The following is a 19,347-nucleotide window of genomic DNA, read 5'->3' on the forward strand; positions in this document are numbered from 1 at the left end:
AGTTAATGTAGTAAGACAGCAAGAAATCTACAAGGCTATCTTACAATAATGTCTTGATTGTAAGGTTCCAAGGTTTTCCCTAACTGAGACTCCGCAGATAAAGAAAAAATAGTCAATAATTTTTAATTTCACACTATGATTGAGTTTGGAACTATAATAGCTTGATCCCTACTTGAAGGCACTATGTTTTATTGGCCAGTGCCATCTGCAAGATAAACCCAATCTGTTCCTTTGTTTTGCACAACTTGAATAGGGGATTGCGCAAAATATATATGATAGATATTATTATTATTTTTAATATATATATATATATATATATATATAAAATAAACGATCTCGACCTTAACTGGTAAGCTGATGAGTACTCATCCGATCTCGAACCTCAACTGGTAAGCCAAAGAGGGAGAAAAATAAATCCAATAATTAAATTTATGTATACTCAATTCTAGTCCTAATATGCTTAAACTAACGTTATTTAAAATTTGTATTTTGGGGTTACTATTCATGGCACTATTCAAGTCAAATTATTGACTTTCTCATGCTTAATAGGTATGAGAATTTCAATTTCACTCACATACTACATTTTGGTTGCTTAATTTGTTAATTTTGATTGTTTCTTCAAATTTTAGGTCTCCTAGGCCCAATTGCAAATTTTCATATTTGATTTCCTGTTTTGCACTGTTCCATTGGTTAAGTTGCTGTAGGAATTTGGCTAAGTGTTCTTCATCAAAGTTGTTCCTTATTGTCTTATCTTTAATTCCCTTTTAAATCACTCCATTTGAAATTTTGTAGCCCAATATATGGCTATTTGAACATGGCTGGCTGGATTGGTCTAATCTAGATTTCTAGGCACCTAATTTAGTTCTGGCAGTTTTGGACCATTAACTTTGGGTAGTAAAATGACTGGGTTATGGACAGAATTTGGGTTGGTGTTCTTCATGAAAGTTGTAGTGCTATGTCATACCTTTCCAATGCCACAAAAATCAGGTCATTTGGACCTGTATAGCTCAAGTTATGGCCTGTTCATTTAGTCATTTTGGTACAGTGGCAGTGCACTACACCCGGGTTTGACCTAATTGTTCACTATGTTATAGTCATTTTCTGGGCATGATTCCTAAATGAAAAATATGCCATTATGTGTCTGTTTTCATTCTCAATTAGCCTTACACTAATTGGATTGATAAATTTTCAGTTTTGGTCCCTGAAAGGGGCTTAGGTCAAGCTGCCAGAATATGAACCCTAACCAATCCGAATTGAAATCTCATTCTACCAATTCACACACATCAGAAATGGTCCCAATTGACCATTTCTCAACTCAATTAAGGTCAATTGCATCAATTGATCAATTCTCCAAATTTTTCTCAATTTTCAAAATGTTCAAGAACCCTAATTACACAAATTTAAAATCTAGTGAAATTAAAGTATATATCCATGGTCTACATACATAAATCAACCTAAACAACCATTCAATTGCATCAATCTCATTCAATTTCTAATCTCCCATAGGCTTGTCGAATTCCATATTAATCCCCCATATTTATTTTCTTTTGATTTTTTAAGTTGATTTCTAGGTTACTTGAGCTAAAAACACAAGTAATTAAACCAAAATTTTCAATTTCAATTGCTTACCTTTACTTTGAACTTCAATTCTTCACTTCACTCCCTTTTTCCTTTTCTTTTCTTCTTCAAATGTCTCCTCAAGTGAAGTTAACAAGTTTTAGTGGAACAATTTGAGGGCAAAGTAAGGTTGAGTGGGAGTTTACAAGCTTGACATAAGCTTTAATGGATGTGGAGCAATGGTGGAGAGAGAGAGCAATGGGCTGCCGATTTTGTGAGGAAGAAGTGAATAATTTTTTTTCATTTTTTTGGTTATTTTATGTCTTATTATGTATTGTTAACTTGGTCAATTATGGTGGGACAATAAAATTAATTTTTGACATCACAAATGATGTCATCCACATGATGCAATAAACCTTTTTCTTTTCTTTTTTCTATTTCCCTTAATTTTTCATTAGTTCTTTAATTTAATTCTCGATTTTAAAATTTTTGTTTCTCCGATTTTATTGGACAGTTAGGTCATGAGTCACTTCTAGGAGTGAATTGATCAATTTGCCCCTCGCCGGTCTGATCCGATTTATAAGTAATTCAATATTTCTTTCGGATTTCTGACCTAATTATTTGACCTGCTTAACAATTCTCTTCTATCATTTTCTCTTTTCATCTGTGTTCGCAATAGTTCTTAGGACCGCGGCGTCACAATTTTTGGTTTGAAATTAGGGTTTAGACTGACCTCGAAGTCACTTTCCGGAAAGGTCACCCATCGCTGTAACTCTCGGCTCATTAAACCTTTTATGTTCTGTTTTTTTTTTATTTATACTTACCTATCAGGTAGTCACTATTTATTTTCATTCAAGGCTTATCTAGGTGTTTTAGATGTGGTTTTAATCCCCTTAATTATCCGAACCGACACCGATCACCAGAACAGTAAAATATACCAAGCCATGCAAATAGGGGTGTTACAGTTTATTTAACAATTTTTAAAATTAATAATAATCTTTGGATATTTATATTATTTTTATTATCATCTTTATAAATTATAGTCATTAAAATATTTAATTTTAAAATCACTTCAAAGAGCTCTCAATTTCGGAAAAACTCAAGTTCCAGTCTCTCCCCTCCTTTTCTCTGACAAATTATGCAATGCATAAACCTTGACCTCCTGTACTCGCTTCCATGAATATGAACACTTCATATTACTAGGCAAAAGAAAGAAAGTTAAAAGCAAAACAAAAAGAACTATTCTCCTCCCAATTTATATACTTATTATCAAATCCTTGTCTTAAATTGGGCCAGTGCAGCCATGGTATTCAAAGGTAAGCTTACAAATTCAATACCTCTCCCTTATTTTTTTATAGTTTAGTTAAACAAATATATATCTTCTCAAGCTTTTCATTTTTTTTTTTTCTCTTTTTTCAGTTCTTGGCAGACTGAATTTTATCCAGCCATGGATGTTGCTTGAGATCTTTCCCTTTATTAGGAAGATAGCATGGAGTGACTTGGAGTTACGTGCAACGATTCTACTCAGCCTTCTCAGTCAAGTAGTCCTCATTCTGTTTGGCAACCGAAGAAAATACATAGTCAGAAAATGGATCAAAATATTGCTTTGGCTTGCTTACATGTCTGCAGACTGGGCTGCTACTGTTTCACTTAGTGTCATTTCCAGAAGCTACTCAGATTGTACAATAGATATAAGCTCTGTGATGATGGCATTTTGGGCACCCTTTCTTCTTCTCCATCTGGGTGGTCCAGACACAATCACTGCATTGTCTTTGGAAGACAATGAACTGTGGCTAAGGCATTCACTTGGTTTAGCTGTCCAGCTCTACTTGGCATGTCAAATCATTCGCAGATCCTGGATAGGCACCCCACTTAATGTTCTAGCAATCCTAGTTCTCTTTGTAGGAGTAATCAAGTATGGGGAGAGGACTTGGATTTTGTGGTCTGTAAGTAGTGAACAGTTCAGGGACTCCATGCTTCGTGATCCGGATCCTGGTCCGAACTACGCCAAATTTATGGATGAGCACAGCTCAAAACAGGCAGAGGGTTATGAGGTTTCTGTCGAGCCACTAATTGAAGCTCCTGCAGAAGTGGAGTTTGTTCCAAATGCACCAAAGAACAGTAACATTCCTAATGCAACCATATTGAATACTGCCCATCATTTCTTTGTCAATTTCAAGCCTTTGTTTGCAGATCTCATTCTTAGGTACCTGGATCGAAAAAATAGTCAATCCTTCTTCCAAGGCAGGACCTGGGAAGAAGCTTTCGATGTGATTGGATATGAACTCGGGTTTATGTTTGATACTCTCTATACCAAGGCAATTGTGATTTATACCTACACAGGCAGCTTTCTTCGTTTCTTCAATTTATCCTTCACCAGTTTTATATTTGTAGCATTCTTGGTTGTTGATAAGCAATCTAATTCACCTGCTGACATGATTATTACTTACTTGTTAATGGTTGGAGCTATAGTCTTAGAATTGTATACAACAATCACTCTGCTTTTCTCTGATTAGACAATGCTTTGGTTGAGTAGACACATGAATTCGCTCGTTGATCTCACTTACCAAGGCATCTCTTGGTTTCAGTCATGGCTTCAACGATTTCATTTGGTGCCTACGAATGAGAAATGGTCTAATTCCTTGGCAGGATACAATTTAATAAGTTTTTGCCTGATTAAAAGGCCAGCTAAATGCAGTAAAGTGTACAAGTTCTGCATTGATATGTTGCAGAGCTATCAACATTCAAATTTACAGGTCATACAAAATGATCTAAAGATGTTTATATTTAACCATCTGTGGAGAAAATCAAAGCAAGCATCAGATTTCATTCAGGGTTGTAAGCAGGCATCAGATATCATGGAATATTGTAAGCGATTATGTGCTCAAAGGGGAGATCAAGTACTTCAAGAAAGGAGATGTTTTGATGAAATTGGGTGGAGTGTGGAGTTGGAATTTGATCAGAGCATTCTTCTATGGCATATTGCCACAGATCTCTGCTACTACTATGATGTAGAGAAGAAGCAAGTTATAGTTGAAAGGCCAGAATGTAAAGTAAGCAAAGCATTAGCAGACTATATGCTGCATCTTCTAATCAATTGCCCTTTCATGTTGCCAAGTGGAATTGGCAAGATCAGATTTCAAGACACCTGCGCTGAGGCCATTGAATTTTTCCAAGAAAGAAAATTCTTTATGGAAGGTGATCTAGATCAGACTAAAAAACTTAGAGTGAAAGCCTGCACCACATTAATCAAAGTTAACACTAAGATCAAACCATCTGAAGTGAAAGGTGACAGAAGCAAGTCAGTCTAGTTTGACGCTTGCAGGCTTGCCAAGTCTTTGCAGTCCTTGAAGATGGAGGAAACATGGCCATATGAGAAGTGGGAGATGATAAGTCATGTGTGGATAGAGATGCTTTCATATGCTGCAAATCAATGTAGATTTAATTACCATGCTAAGCAGCTTAGAGAAGGTGGAGAGCTGCTTACCCATGTCTGGCTTCTGATGACCCATCTGGGCATCAGTGAAAAATTTCAGATTACAGAAAGCCATGAAAGGGTTAAACTGGTTGTGACTTAAGATAGCTAGATGATATTGGGAGAAATAAACGACTTGATTTGTTGTTCAAAACTATTGGTTATCATTGTTTCTCTGCAAATAAATATGTGGGTGCAGTAAAAAAAAGCAGTTGTTTAAGAGTAGCTTTGTGATATCTTTTAGGGGATCTCATAACAGGTTGAACAAGTGCGTCAGTGGCTTTAGCATAACCTGTAATTCATTTTGTTATTTTCAGAGTAACTATGATCTGTAAGGATCATAATAAAAATCCAATTATATTTCATCCAGGTTCATCGATGAAAATTTATGAATGTGATTAACAACTCATTTTTGGTATTTTCAAACGCACGTGCAAACGTTCATTTTCAAACCCACGTACTGCTGACCAAAAGGAAATAAAAATGCAAGGCCACTAAAGTCATTTAAAACAATTTTCTTTAAAAATATATTTTATTGACTAACCAATCAAAGTCTATCAACAAAATGAACAATATTCATTAATGAAATAGCAGCATCCACACCAACACCAGAAGAAGAGAGGTAGTTCTATTCCCAAGCTGTTTTCTTTAGCCTGCCTTACATTCTCTACTAGACGACCTGAACTTGTTCTTTCTTGGATCTTCTTTTTATTCTACTCTGACAACTGCCTAAAAGGAAGAGAAAAAAAAAATAGAGAAGAGAGAAATGGCCATTGAAATAATAGTAGAGTCTATTTTATCAAAACTAAATGAGCTTGTCAGTCAAGAGGCGGATCTTTTAAGTGGAGTTGAAGAGCAAGTGGAATTCATGGAAAAGGAATTGAGGATGATGTATGCAGTGCTACAGGATGTGGAAGCCTCAGAAGGACTGAGTGATTACTTGTTGCATTGGAATGAGATAGTAGAGACTGCTAATCTCATTGCAGATAATGCAATTGAGAAATTCATCATGTCAAGAGGGAACAAGAGTGGATTATTTGTTTTCCAACACTTGATAGATTGACATTGTTGGCGACTTATCCGCAAGTATACGGGTCGTCTCAAGTAATAAAGTGATGAATCAAGTATCGTTCCCACGAGGATTTGCCGTTTGATTACTAAACTATGAATGAAGCGATTATTTGGGCTAATGATTTATGAATAAAAGGTAAATGTAAATGAGCAAGGTAAATTGATTAATCTAATTGAAATGGGTAAAGAGCAAACAAATAAATTCTAAATCTAGCTCGCAATTAAACTGAAATTGACAATGGGTAATTTAAACGAAAGTCTAATTATGGTAAAAGTGATTCCAGAGTTGGGGGTTTATGCATAAATTAATTGGGATTTGTCTTGGGCATTCCAATTTTTAGGGAAAAATAGAGTTTGAAGGAAATTGATTCTAAATCCCTTTAATATCTTTTTCAAGCATATCAAAGTGTATTCTAAAATAACCAAACCTACTTTCGTATGTATTTGATTACTTTAAAACCCATTAAGTTTTGTAACCAATAATTAATTCCTCTTAAAGTCCTAGTTTATTTCTAAATCTAGGTGATTTTAAGTTCCAATCCTTGATTAACTATCAATGACTTTCACCTTTCGGTCCTTCAATCAAAGATTAACACAATACCCAATGGGTACCAACATTAGGCAAGTAAATCAAGCACACAAGGAAGGAATCAAAACTCATATTCATGTAAAATAAGGAAATACCCAGTCCAAATCCACAAATTAATCTAAAACATATTTCCCAACTCTGAAATCTAAAGGAATTACTCACTCATAATGGTATTTACAAGAAATATAGATGGAAGAATAAAGAAAAACATGATAAAAGGACTGAAATGGGAAAACCCAGGTGGAAGAACCAAGGTCTCTGGTTTCTGGAGCTCCAAACTCGTGCAGCAGCTCCTTCTTCCAAGAGAGAATGGCGTCTTCTCTCTTTCTCTCTATTAAATTTTCTTTCCTTTTTGTTTTTCCTCCCTTCCTCTTATGGCAAAAATAAGGAAATGATGAATTTATATGGTCCCAAAAAGCTGCCCTAAAAGTAAATAACAGCTAAGGAGTGGATAGGAAATGAGGTGTAAAATTATCCAAGTCAAGAAGACTTTCACGCTTGCATTCTCGCTTAGGGTTAGGCTTAACCCTAAGCAGCCTTCTTAGCAAATTTAGCCTCAGTCGCATGACCGTCGCTTAAGGTTGCGGACCTTCAGAAATCTCGGCAGATTTATAGTAAAATGGACTTTTCTGCTCATGCTTGACTTGTGTTGCACCTTAAGCATTGCCGCTTTACCCTGAGCATGACCTTAAGCAAGGTCTCAAGCAAATTTCGGCTGGTTTGCTCTTTCAAGGCTTGATTTCTTCAACTTTCCTCTATGGTTAAAGGATTCCAAATTTCTTCAAATCACTCCCTAATGCACTCATTGATCCTTGATTTGCCACAAAATCCTATTAAAAACAACAAAATTAGGAAAATCAAATATAAAGTATTTAAATTTAACAAATGAGCTAAAATAAAGCTAAAAACATAAAATATACTAAAATATAAGGGCAAAATGAATGCAAAACTACCCTAAAATGTCTATATGAAATGAGTGTAACAAATTCCCCCAAACTCAAACCTTTGCTTGTCCTCAAGCAAATTAAAAACAATTAATGCAATTTGGGGTACCTTACCTTAAATTTATGAAAATTACTTATCCAAACTCTTAAGCTTACCTTTAGCCACCAACACACCATATACCCACTTTCAAGGTGCCAAGAATTTAATCCTTACCAAAGTTATCACCGCTTAGCCTTGGGTCAATTATCCGTATCATCAAGCCCAAACCAATCAATCACAAAGAATAATCGTGCCTAAATAGACTACAGGGTAATTCATAAGCTAAAGTATCTCAAATAATGATGGAAGTAAATGAATGGATTAACGATATCACAATCCCATAGGCAATTCTCCTATTCCAATCTCCACTAATGTAACAAAAACACCATCAAAAGATCAAAAGGACTTTCAAGGGTTATAATGGGGCTAAGGGGGTGATAATGTGGCTAACAAGGAAAGGATAAAGGTAACAAAATATGAGAATAATCAAATTATTAAAAGATCAAGATACACAATTTTTTTTAGATGAATCAATTTGGGAGAAGGAACTTTACAACTATTCACCAATGCTAGCATTTAATTTTGAAGCTTTTAGAGGGACTACATAAATGATATTGACTTTGAATTACAATTGTCCCTTTCAATTCACCCCCAAACTCATTTCTTTGTGTATTTGGGTGGTGAATTACTTTACATACCATAATTGAATTTGCTAGCCTTTTTATTTTAGTCACTTCTCCCAACTAATTGTTATATATATATATATATATTTTTTTCTTTTTTTTTTAATGTGTATCTATCAATCAAAGAATTATTCTCATGGAGGGTAGGTAAGTGTTTGGGTTTATGGCTAGGCATTGATGTGGGTTCCAAAGGAATAAGAGGGATAAATGTAGGCTCAAATTGGTTTCAAAGGAAATTTTGAAGTGAGGTTGGCTAAGGCTAAAATATGGGTTTAAAATTCAAAGAATGCCTAAATCATTTCTTTTTCAAGTGCATGTTATGATTTCGCCTTGAAAGGTTTAGGAAGATTGTTCTAGGATTGGTGAGACATCAATTAGCTACTTCTCACCTTAGAGTTTTCTCTAAGCACTCAAAGTCAATGCAATTGATTGGGTGGCCCTTGGCTAAGAAGATATAAACTAAAGCAAGAATCTAATAGCTTTGCACCTATCTAGAACTTTCAATCCATCAAACCCTTCTAAAAGTAAGCTTAATTGCTCTTCAAAGCAACTCTCAATCCTCTAAGGACAAGGTAAAAAAATTATTTTTTTTATATGCATGATCCTAAAATGAATGCATAAATCAAATTAAAACTAAGTGTAATCTATATGAAAACTATATGCAAATGCATGTATATAAGTATAGACATGTGTGTGGTATATGTATAAGTGTATGGATTATCTATATATGGATGAATGAAATGCAATAAATGAATAAAAGAAAAATTTTTTTAAAAATTTGCAAAAATTTTGCCTTCACCCCCAAACTCAAATGAAACATTGTCCTCAATGTTTAAAATGAATGCAAAGATGGGCAAAATTGCGTGAATTGCTAAATTATTGAAATTTATACAATTGGGGATTAAATCAATATAAGCTCAAGAATTCCAAAATTAGCTCAAAATGATATTAACAATGAAGCTTTAGAGAGAAAAATGTGAAAAAGTATCCCAAAATGTATGAGTTTACGCTGCTTAAGATGTTGCTTAACCTGTTGCGTAGGGTAAAGCGAAAGCATAAGCATTGGCAACATACCATAAGCATAAATGGTAAAAGGGAAGCTGTTACCTCCAACTGATGTGAAACAATTGTGGCTCAAAGAAAGTTTGTGCAACTCATCAATATCAACAAAATTAGGATTGAAGAAAAAGATAAAGTGCAAAAATAATGGTCAAGAAAATGAAAAAGTGTAAAGAAATAAAATGGAACAGTTAAATCAAAAATTAAACTAAGAAACATTCACAGAGTATTTATGTCCATATCAGAAGATAAAATGAAATAAAGTAAACTAAGGGAAAGAAGTGCAGAGATAATAATAAAAACTAAGTACCAAAATATTACAACCATGACCAAAGTTTGAAAATTAAAATAAACAGATTACAAAATAAACCTAAAACAGAAATTAAACCGCACTCATCGATCAAGTTCTGCTATCAAGCCTTTGTTGTCTTTGCATCGAGTCCGCCGCAGTTCCGCAAAGAGGTTCATTGTGGTCAAGCTTGACGATTTCCAAGTTTTCTGTTAAGTCTTTCATTTCTTGAAACATGGCTTGGCCCCAATGATATAAATTGTTGTAGGATTGGGCCAGTGTGTTGTAAAGCTCCAGCATTTGAAGTTGATGTTGCTTCTGTTTCTTTTTAAGAGATAAAAATCTCTTTTTAAGTTTCTTTTCTAGCTTCTTCTTTTGGTTAACCTGCTCTTGACCCATGGCTTCAATTTTGATTTCTAAGTTTTTCAAGGAAGCAAGAATTTCTGTGGTATCAGGTGAGGGAGCAGATGGTTGGACAGTGAAATTTGTTATCCTGGATTCCAAGGATTTTAAGATGGATAACATGTCTGCTGAGAAGTGTGGAGTAGAGGTTGGTTGTGGTTCTGCAGTTGCAAAAGTGGTGGGGTTTTCAGAGTCGGGTGTCGTGGTGTCAGAATGTGAGCATATGTGTGGCCTATTTTCTCACAAACATCCATATGCAAGAACATGGTGTCTGTCTATGTATGATTCCCCATAAACCGGCAAAGAATTTATATAGACTAGCATCAAAGCTAAATGATTTTGCTATGGCGCTTATATACCCCCAAAAACAATACTACCTTTAGTATGCTTGGTGACAATTTGGTGCCAATGAGTAGCTATGAAATGGGTCAGTACTTACTTGTTTTCTCTCCTTCATGCACCACAATAGAAACAAATCCTCAAAGACCCACAATATCACATCGTGTCCCCTTCCTAAAACAGTGTAAGTAATGAACCTATGGAGGTATTTCAATACATGGTCAACTATCCTAGAGGCTTTTGCGTCCTGCCTATAATAACCTCCAAAAGGTGCAATAACTTACCAGAATTGAACAGGGTCATAAACAGATTGCTGCCACTCAATGTTTTAATACACCGAATCATGAAAACAAAAAATGGCATTAACAGCACCTAAGTCTAACTCACTATCAATTCCAGCACATCGAAAATATATCATATCTTTATGTTCAGGCACTGTTGGTTTGAAACTCAACTTTAGGGAACTCAAAAATTCGAGGGTTAGATCCTTGTACACTGGTTCCCTAATTTTAGCAAAATCAATCCAGCTAATAACATCCAAATAGGCAAATACAGAGTCATAAATGCCTAATTCTTTCAAAATCTGCTCATCCATATACTTGTTTGCCAAAATAGTTTTAGAAAGCAATTTCTCATAGGCCTTTTTCATATCCATATCCCTAAAAGCCCAAGGTAATGGAGAAATTACCTCCTCTATAGTATCTGCAGATGACGCAGGTGCTGGAGAATGCAAGGGAGACTGGGTTACTGGTGTTTGGACCGCTGGTGCTGGGGTTTGCGAGGAAGACCTAGTCCTTTTGCTAACTGGTTCAGAGGACTGAGGTGGAGAGTTTAAGTCGAAAGGGATAGAGGGTACTCGTTTCCTTTTTCCGACAGGGGTTTCTTTGAGTCTACCTGCGGCCCTTTTTGTTTTCCCTCTTGTTTTTGTTTGGGAAGGCGTAGGTTCAGGCGTTGGTTCTGGGGAATGGGTGTCGGTAATTGGTGTTTCATTTGGTGGCTCGGATTGCGGCGAGAGGGGAGTCGGCGGAATGAGAGGTGGTATTTGGCTTGGGGGCGGGGGCGGTGACTGAGGTGGTGGTGATTGTGGTAATGGCGGCGTTTGTGGTGGTGGGGACTGAGGTAATGGCGGACTGGGGCTAGGGTTAGGGTTTATGGGTAATGAGGATGGAGTACCCATTTTAGATTTTGCAGAATGTCGAAGTCTACTGAGTTTGGGTTTGTGAGAGGACCACATTTTGGTTCTGACCATTTTAATGAAAAGGAGGAAACCTTTCGACTTCCTGTAAAATTTGCCGGAAAAAATGGCGTGGGAAAGGAAGTCGACGAGGTTTATCGGGAGTGTTGGCGAGGTTTTTGGAAAATTGGCGGAAATGCTGGCCCTTTTAAAATGTGGGGTAGACATGTGGTATTTTGGGCCATGCTTAGGGTTAGGCATAAGGTTCAGCAGAAGTTGCTTAAGACTTTGCTTGACAAGCAATGTCATCAGCAAGTTTCGGCAGGTTTTGGGCAAAATTGTGGTTTTGCTTACCAAAATCAGTCCAAAAGCTATGGAATGCTACTGTAACCCTCAGCAATTACCAAATACACACAAACACCATAAAATTTAGGGATTTCAGTTCATCTCGCTCATAAACTTAGTAAGCATAGCACATGTTCATTTAACTTTTGCAATCACTGTTCATTTTAGGCACCAATTGTGACTATCCTTTTTGAACATTTAAATGAAATGGTCTCCTTTCTAAACTTACACCAAAAGCATATTTTCAAGAAAGATTTGCATAAGTTCCAATCAACCAAGAATTGCGTAAAAATGTAGAAATTGACCTTTTAGCAAGATGAACAAAGAGCATGAATAAGAGCAAAAATCTGCAGATTGCGTAAATTAGCAAAGAATTCCAACAAAAGCATGTAAATTCCTATCAGACTACAAAATTATATATACACTAAAAGGTGAAACTTAACAAACATTATTTTTGCACTTCAATAAAGTCCTCATCAGTCCTAAATATCAAAATTGATCCTCATTCAAGTTGCATTTCACAGAATTTACACAAAACACAAAATCAAACATATGCTATCAAGTAGACTGCAATTTGAGCAATTTAGCACAAGTTTAAAGGTGTTCTGTTTCACAGTGCATCGCATAAAGTGCAGAATGTTGCTTATACATGCTTCCCTTTAATTCTTTGCTTTTGCAACAAGTGTAAACTTGCCCAATCTTCATGAATGACCTACAAAAGATAAGCAAATGTCACTTTTGAGTTTAATGAGGGTGAAAACTGAAATAAAAATGAAATGGAAAATTAATGAACTATAAAAGGATACGCTTGGGTTGCCTCCCAAGAAGCGCTTGTTTAAGGTCTTAAGCTTGACCTTCCACTCCAATTCTCCTAAGTATCCCTGACTGGAGAACCAAGCCATGAAACCTCTACAAACTTTTGCGTGGGTTCTCCAATAAGATAATGTTTTAATCTCTGCCCATTAACTTTGAAAGTCCCTGAGGTCTCATTGCTTATCTCAACAGCTCCATAGGGGTATACTTTTATAACAGTGTAGGGCCCTGACCATCTTGACTTCAATTTTCCTGGAAATAACCTTAACCTAGAGTTGTATAGAAGAACAACATCACCTTCTTGAAATTCTTTCCTCCTAATATGCTTATCATGCCATCTCTTAGTTCTTTCCTTGTAAAGCTTGGCATTTTCATAAGCATCCAATCTAAGCTCCTCAAGTTCATTTAGTTGCAGCATTCTTTTTTCTCCTGCAGTTTTTAAGTCAAAGTTCAGTGTCCTTATGGCCCAATATGCTCTATGCTCCAACTCCAAAGGTAAATGACAAGCCTTCCCATAAACCAATCTAAATGGGGTAGTTCCGATAGGGGTTTTAAAGGCTGTTCTATAGGCCCAAAGAGCATCATCTAACTTTAGTGACCAATCTTTCCTCGAACAATTCACTGTTTTCTCAAGAATTCTTTTCAGCTCTCTATTGGAAATCTCCACTTGACCACTAGTTTGTGGATGGTAGGGTGTTGCAACCTTATGCTTCACACCATATTTTTGCAATAATCTTTCAAATTGATGGTTGCAAAAATGAGTACCTCCATCACTTATAATGGCACGTGGAGTTCCAAATCTTGTAAAAATGAACTTTTTAAGGAATTTAATCACCACTCTTACATCATTAGTTGGAGATGGTATAGCTTCAACCCATTTGCTCACATAATCTACTCCAACTAAAATGTATTTGTGTCCCAAGGATGATGGAAAGGGTCCCATGAAATCAATGCCCCATACATCAAATAATTCCACTTCCAATATATTTTGGAGGGCATTTCATCTCTCTTTGAGATATTACCCATCCTTTGACACCTATCACATGCATTTACAAACTTCCTCACATCCTTAAACATGTGTGGCCAAAAGAACCTCGCTTGAAGAACTTTTCTGCAGTCTTTGTCACACTCATATGACCCCCATAAAGTGAAGAATGGCAATCTTTGATAACATTCCCTATCTCCTCATCAGCTAAACATCTTCTAATCAGCCCATCTCCACATTTCTTAAACAAAAATGGTTCTTCCCAATCATAATCCTTCACATCAAAGAGAAATTTCTTCTTTGTCGCCATGTTAAATCGGTGGAAGGATTCCACACACTAAATAGTTCACAAAATCTGCATACCAAGGGGTTTTTGCATTCATGATTGCTAACAATTGCTCATCAGAAAATAATCATCTATTGGGGCTCTTTTCCAGCATTGTCTCCTTGTTCTTGCCTCAATCTAGACAGATGATCCGCTACCACATTTTCTACTCCTTTCTTATCTTTAATTTCCAAGTCAAACTCTTGAAGGAGTAACACCCACCTAATCAATCTAGGTGTAGCCTCTTTTTTCTGAAGGAGATACTTGATAGCTGCATGATCTGGTACACTATTACCTTAGACCCCACAAGATAGGACTGAATTTGTCTCATGCAAATACTACCGCCAAAAACTCTTTCTCTGTAGTAGAGTAATTTATTTGAGCATCATCTAAGGTCCTACTTGCATAGTATATTGCATACACCTTCTTATCTTTCCTTTGTCCCAAAACAGCCCCAATGGCATAATCACTAGCATCGCACATTAACTCAAAAGGTAATGACCAATCGGTGGCTGCATAATAGGAGCAAATATCAAAGCTTCCATTATCCTGCAAAAAGCATTCACACAATTAGTATCAAAATTAAATTCCACATCTTTACTCAATAAATTGGTAAGAGGTTTAGAAATCTTAGAGAAATCCTTGATGAATCTCCTATAAAATCCAAAGATGCCCCAAGAAACTCCTCACTCCCTTCACAGATGTTGGGGGTGGCATTTTCTCAATAACTTCTACCTTTGATTTATCCACTTCAATACCCCTGTTTGACACAAGATGTCCCAAAACAATTCCTTCTTGTACCATAAAATGGCACTTTTCCCAATTCAAAACTAAATTGAACTCTTCATATCTCTGCAAAACCTTAGATAAGTTAGATAAGCATTCATCAAAAGATTTACCATACACAGAAAAATCATCCATGAACACTTCCATAATATCCTCAATCATGTCAGAAAATATGGACATCATACATCGTTGAAATGTAGCAGGGGCATTACATAGTCCAAATGGCATCCTTCGATATGCAAAGGTACCATAAGGACATGTGAAGGTAGTTTTATCCTGATCATCTGGGTGAATAGGGATCTGAAAGAACCCTGAATAGCCATCCAAATAGCAAAAATAAGAATGATGAGCTAGTCTCTCAAGCATTTGATCTATAAATGGTAATGGAAAATGGTCCTTTCTAGTTGCCTTATTCAATTTCCTATAATCTATACACATTCTCCATCCAGTTACAGTTCTTGTAGGTATTAGTTCATCATTTTCATTTTTAACTACTGTGATGCCCCCTTTCTTAGGTACAACATGAACTGGACTTACCCAATTGCTGTCAGAAACAGGGTAAATAATACCTGCATCAAGCAATTTCAAGATCTCCTTTTTCACAACCTCTTTCATGTTTGGATTCAATCTCCTTTGTGATTCTCGAGAGGCTTTATGGTCATTTTCCAACAAAATTCTATGCATGCACACAGAAGGATGTATTCCTTTAATATCATCAATGGTATAACCAATTATCCTTCTATGCTTCCTAAGAACTCTCAATAATTTTTCAACCTCACAATCAGTCAATTTAGCACTAACAATCACAGGATATGTAGAATTTTGCCCTAGAAAAGCATACCTGAGATTTGTTGGAAGAGGTTTCAACTCTACCTTAGGTGCTTCACCTTTTTCAAACTTTGATGATGAAGTCGTTTCTTGCTTCAAGTTCCCAATCTTTTCAATATCAGCCATAGGCAATGGTGGATTTCCTTCCAAAATTGTAGCATATTCTGCAGCTTCCTCAATCTCATCCCCTTTTTTGATGTTATGAACCAAACAAGCTTCCAAGGGGTCTTTAGGATGTTGCTTTTTAAGCACTTCTCTAACCTCTTCATCTATCACATCAACTCTCAAGCATGAGTTTGAATCATCTTTCTTTTTCATTGCTTGAAACAAATTAAATTCAACTTTCTCTTCCCCAACTTCTAATGTAAGCCTCCCATTTTTTACATCAATCACAGCTCCAGCAGTAGCAAGGAAAGGTCTACCAAGAATAATAGGAATGTGTACATCCTCCTCCATCTCCAATACCACAAAATCCACTGGTATGAAAAATTTCCCAACTTTCAGAGGAACATTCTCAACTATCCCAATTGGAAATTTAATAGACCTATCTGCTAACTGCAGTGATATGGTAGTAGGCTTCATTTCTCCAATCTTCATTTTCTCATAGATAGACAATGGCATCAGACTAACACTGGCTCCAAGATCGCATAAAGCCTTATCTATACTGATATCCCCAATGTGACATGGTATGGAGAAACTACCAGGATCTTTCAGTTTGGGTGGAAGCTTATTTTGCAAAATGGCACTGCTTTCTTCCGTGAGAGCTACAGTCTCAAATTCCTCCAATTTCTTCTTGTTAGATAAAATCTCCTTCAAAAATTTGGCATATGAAGGCATTTGTGCTAAGGCATCAGTGAAAGGAATAGTCACATGCAAAGACTTCAATACCTCCAAAAACTTCCCAAATTGTTTATCCAATTTTGCTTTCTGAAACCTTTGTGGGAATGGTAAAGGTGGCATGTAGGCTTTAGGTGCAACATATTTGGGCTCCTCTTCTTTGCTCTCCCTCTCCTTACTTCCTTTTTCTTCCACCGAATTTTCTTTCTCAGCTTCAATTCTAACTTCAACTTCAGTTTGTTCATCTCCTTCTCTGCTTTTCTTTTCTTCAACTTTCTCTTCAATATTTTTATCCTCATTCTCCAATATTTTTCCACTTCTCAATGTAATAGCCTTGCAATGCTCCCTTGAATTTTCTGGTTGGCTAGGAAGCTTCCCAAATGCTTTGTTACTTGAAGAGCTAGCTTGTTGAGCTATTTGATTCTCTAATATCTTGTTGTGTGTTGCCATTTGATCCACTTTAGATGCTAATTGAGAAATCATTTCTTGTTGACTTTGATGGCTCACAAGTAGAGTTTCAATCATAGACTCCAATCTAGCTGTCTTGTCTAGTTGTGCTTGTTGTGGTAGAGGTGGAGCAGGTGCATTTTGAGGTTTAGAAATTCCAGGAGGAGGCCCTCTATTCTGCTGAAAATTCTGATGTTGTTGATATCCAGAAGGTTCTTGAAAATTCGATTTTGCCCTTGTCTACCTCCCCAAGAGAAATTTGGGTGGTTTCTCCATGCCGGATCATAAGTTGCGTAAAATGGGTTACCACCGGTCTTTGATTGTAGTTCCCCACATAATCCACTTGCTCACTTGAAAAATCTTGATTAAGTGCGTAAAAATCACGCACAATTGACATTTGCAGCTCAATTTCTAGTGTATTACCGTAACCTCCTATGAAGAATCTACTTTCATACATAACTTGTCCATCTTCTTTGTCAAAGCATCAAACTTAGCATTAATCATATTCATGGCATCAAGCTCGAACATACTACATTTGGTTTCTTGATCTCATTCCTCTCACAACTCCATTGGTAGTTGTTATAAGCAATTTTATCAAGAGCGAAAAAGCTTCATCTTCGATTTCTCCATAAGGTCACCTCCGGAAGATGCATCAATTGTACTCCTAATAGTGTGAAACTCCATTATAAAAGTGTTGAACAAGCATCCACTTAGGAATCCCATGATGTGGACATCTCCTTTGCAAATCCTTGTACCTCTCCCATGCTTCATACAAGCTCTCATCATCTCTAGGTTTAAAGGAAGTCAGCTCATTTCTTAGCTTAGCTGTCTTGCTTGGTGGAAAATATTGAGCCAAAAATGCTTGAGAAAGTTCATCCCATGTTGTGATAGAACCCGGTGGCAAAGAATGTAACCACTCTCTAGCTCGGTCCTTCAGAGAAAAGGAAATAACTGAGTCGAATTGCATCATCGAAACTCCATTTATCTTCAACATATCAGATCTCAAGAAAGTGTGCCAGATGCACATGTGGACTTTCACTTGGATTTCCTCCAAATTGTGCTTGTTGTACCATTTGACAGAGTGCAGGTTTCAGTTCAAAATTATTAGCTTCTACCCTTGGTCTTGTGATACTTGGCATGAAATCTCCAATGTTAGGATAGGCATGATCCTTCACAGAGCGGTTGTTATTGTTGTTGTTGTTGTTGTCAGCCATTTCTTCTTGTACTTGCTCTTGTGCTCTTTCTTGTTGTTGTTGAGCTTTAATTTCAGCTTTTCTCCTTTTAGATTCTGCTCTTAAAGCTTTTGCTGTCTTCTCTATTTAGGTCAAAGAATAAATTGATTTCTTCACTTTTTGTCCTTCTCATAAAATAAAGCACCTGAAAAACAAAAATAAACAAATTCTCAAAGTAAAATGGTAAAAAGAAAATAAAATAAAATGCCCAAATTAACCAAACAAACAATCGTTTAATATCAAGCAAAAATCAAATCCCCGGCAACGGCGCCAAAAACTTGTTGGCGACTTATCCGCAAGTATACGGGTCGTCTCAAGTAATAAAGTGATGAATCAAGTATCGTTCCCACGAGGATTTGCCGTTTGATTACTAAACTATGAATGAAGCGATTATTTGGGCTAATGATTTATGAATAAAAGGTAAATGTAAATGAGCAAGGTAAATTGATTAATCTAATTGAAATGGGTAAAGAGCAAACAAATACATTCTAAATCTAGCTCGCAAGTAAACCGAATTGACATTGGGTAATTTAAACGAAATTCTAATTATGGTAAAAGTGATTCCAGAGTTGGAGGTTTATGCATAAATTAATTGGGATTTGTCTTGGGCATTCCAATTTTTAGGGAAAAATAGAGTTTGAAGGAAATTGATTCTAAATCCCTTTAATATCTTTTTCAAGCATATCAAAGTGTATTCTAAAATAACCAAACCTACTTTCGTATGTATTTGATTACTTTAAAACCCATTAAGTTTTGTAACCAATAATTAATTCCTCTTAAAGTCCTAGTTTATTTCTAAATCTAGGTGATTTTAAGTTCCAATCCTTGATTAACTATCAATGACTTTCACCTTTCGGTCCTTCAATCAAAGATTAACACAATACCCAATGGGTACCAACATTAGGCAAGTAAATCAAGCACACAAGGAAGGAATCAAAACTCATATTCATGTAAAATAAGGAAATACCCAGTCCAAATCCACAAATTAATCTAAAACATATTTCCCAACTCTGAAATCTAAAGGAATTACTCACTCATAATGGTATTTACAAGAAATATAGATGGAAGAATAAAGAAAAACATGATAAAAGGACTGAAATGGGAAAACCCAGGTGGAAGAACCAAGG

The 19,347-nt window shown here is 36.1% G+C and overlaps 2 protein-coding genes and 1 non-coding gene across 3 annotated transcripts; 2 read left to right on the forward strand and 1 right to left on the reverse strand.

Annotated features, from left to right (window-relative positions):
- Positions 1 to 2,626: 2,626 nt before the first annotated feature.
- Positions 2,627 to 5,397, forward strand: LOC110652619 (uncharacterized). The gene is made up of 2 exons (XM_021808236.2): positions 2,627 to 2,873; positions 2,977 to 5,397. Exons 1-2 carry the CDS (start codon positions 2,861 to 2,863, stop codon positions 4,071 to 4,073), a joined length of 1,110 nt encoding a protein of 369 aa, XP_021663928.2. The 5' UTR covers positions 2,627 to 2,860; the 3' UTR covers positions 4,074 to 5,397.
- Positions 5,398 to 10,776: 5,379 nt separating this feature from the next.
- Positions 10,777 to 11,625, reverse strand: LOC131180615 (proline-rich receptor-like protein kinase PERK2). Its single transcript, XM_058147961.1, has 2 exons — positions 11,048 to 11,625; positions 10,777 to 10,975 (listed from the first exon to the last, which is right to left on the reverse strand). The coding sequence occupies exons 1-2, from the start codon at positions 11,623 to 11,625 to the stop codon at positions 10,777 to 10,779; spliced, it is 777 nt and encodes a 258-aa protein (XP_058003944.1).
- A 6,079-nt stretch (positions 11,626 to 17,704) lies between these two features.
- On the forward strand, positions 17,705 to 17,811 carry LOC131181049 (small nucleolar RNA R71). The gene has a single exon (XR_009149676.1). It is a non-coding gene; the product is annotated as a small nucleolar RNA R71 (small nucleolar RNA).
- Positions 17,812 to 19,347: the final 1,536 nt, after the last annotated feature.

The sequence above is a fragment of the Hevea brasiliensis genome, chromosome 6 (genome assembly GCF_030052815.1).
Source record: "Hevea brasiliensis isolate MT/VB/25A 57/8 chromosome 6, ASM3005281v1, whole genome shotgun sequence".
Lineage (NCBI taxonomy): Eukaryota > Viridiplantae > Streptophyta > Magnoliopsida > Malpighiales > Euphorbiaceae > Hevea > Hevea brasiliensis.

Coding starts and splice junctions, on each gene's coding strand:
- LOC131180615 (XM_058147961.1), bottom strand. CDS start 11,625: ATGGGTACTCCATCCTCATTACCCATAAACCCTAACCCTAGCCCCAGT. Junction 10,976..11,047: donor AAAACTATTTTGGCAAACAA/GTATATGGATGA, acceptor GGATGTTATTAG/CTGGATTGATTTTGCTAAAA.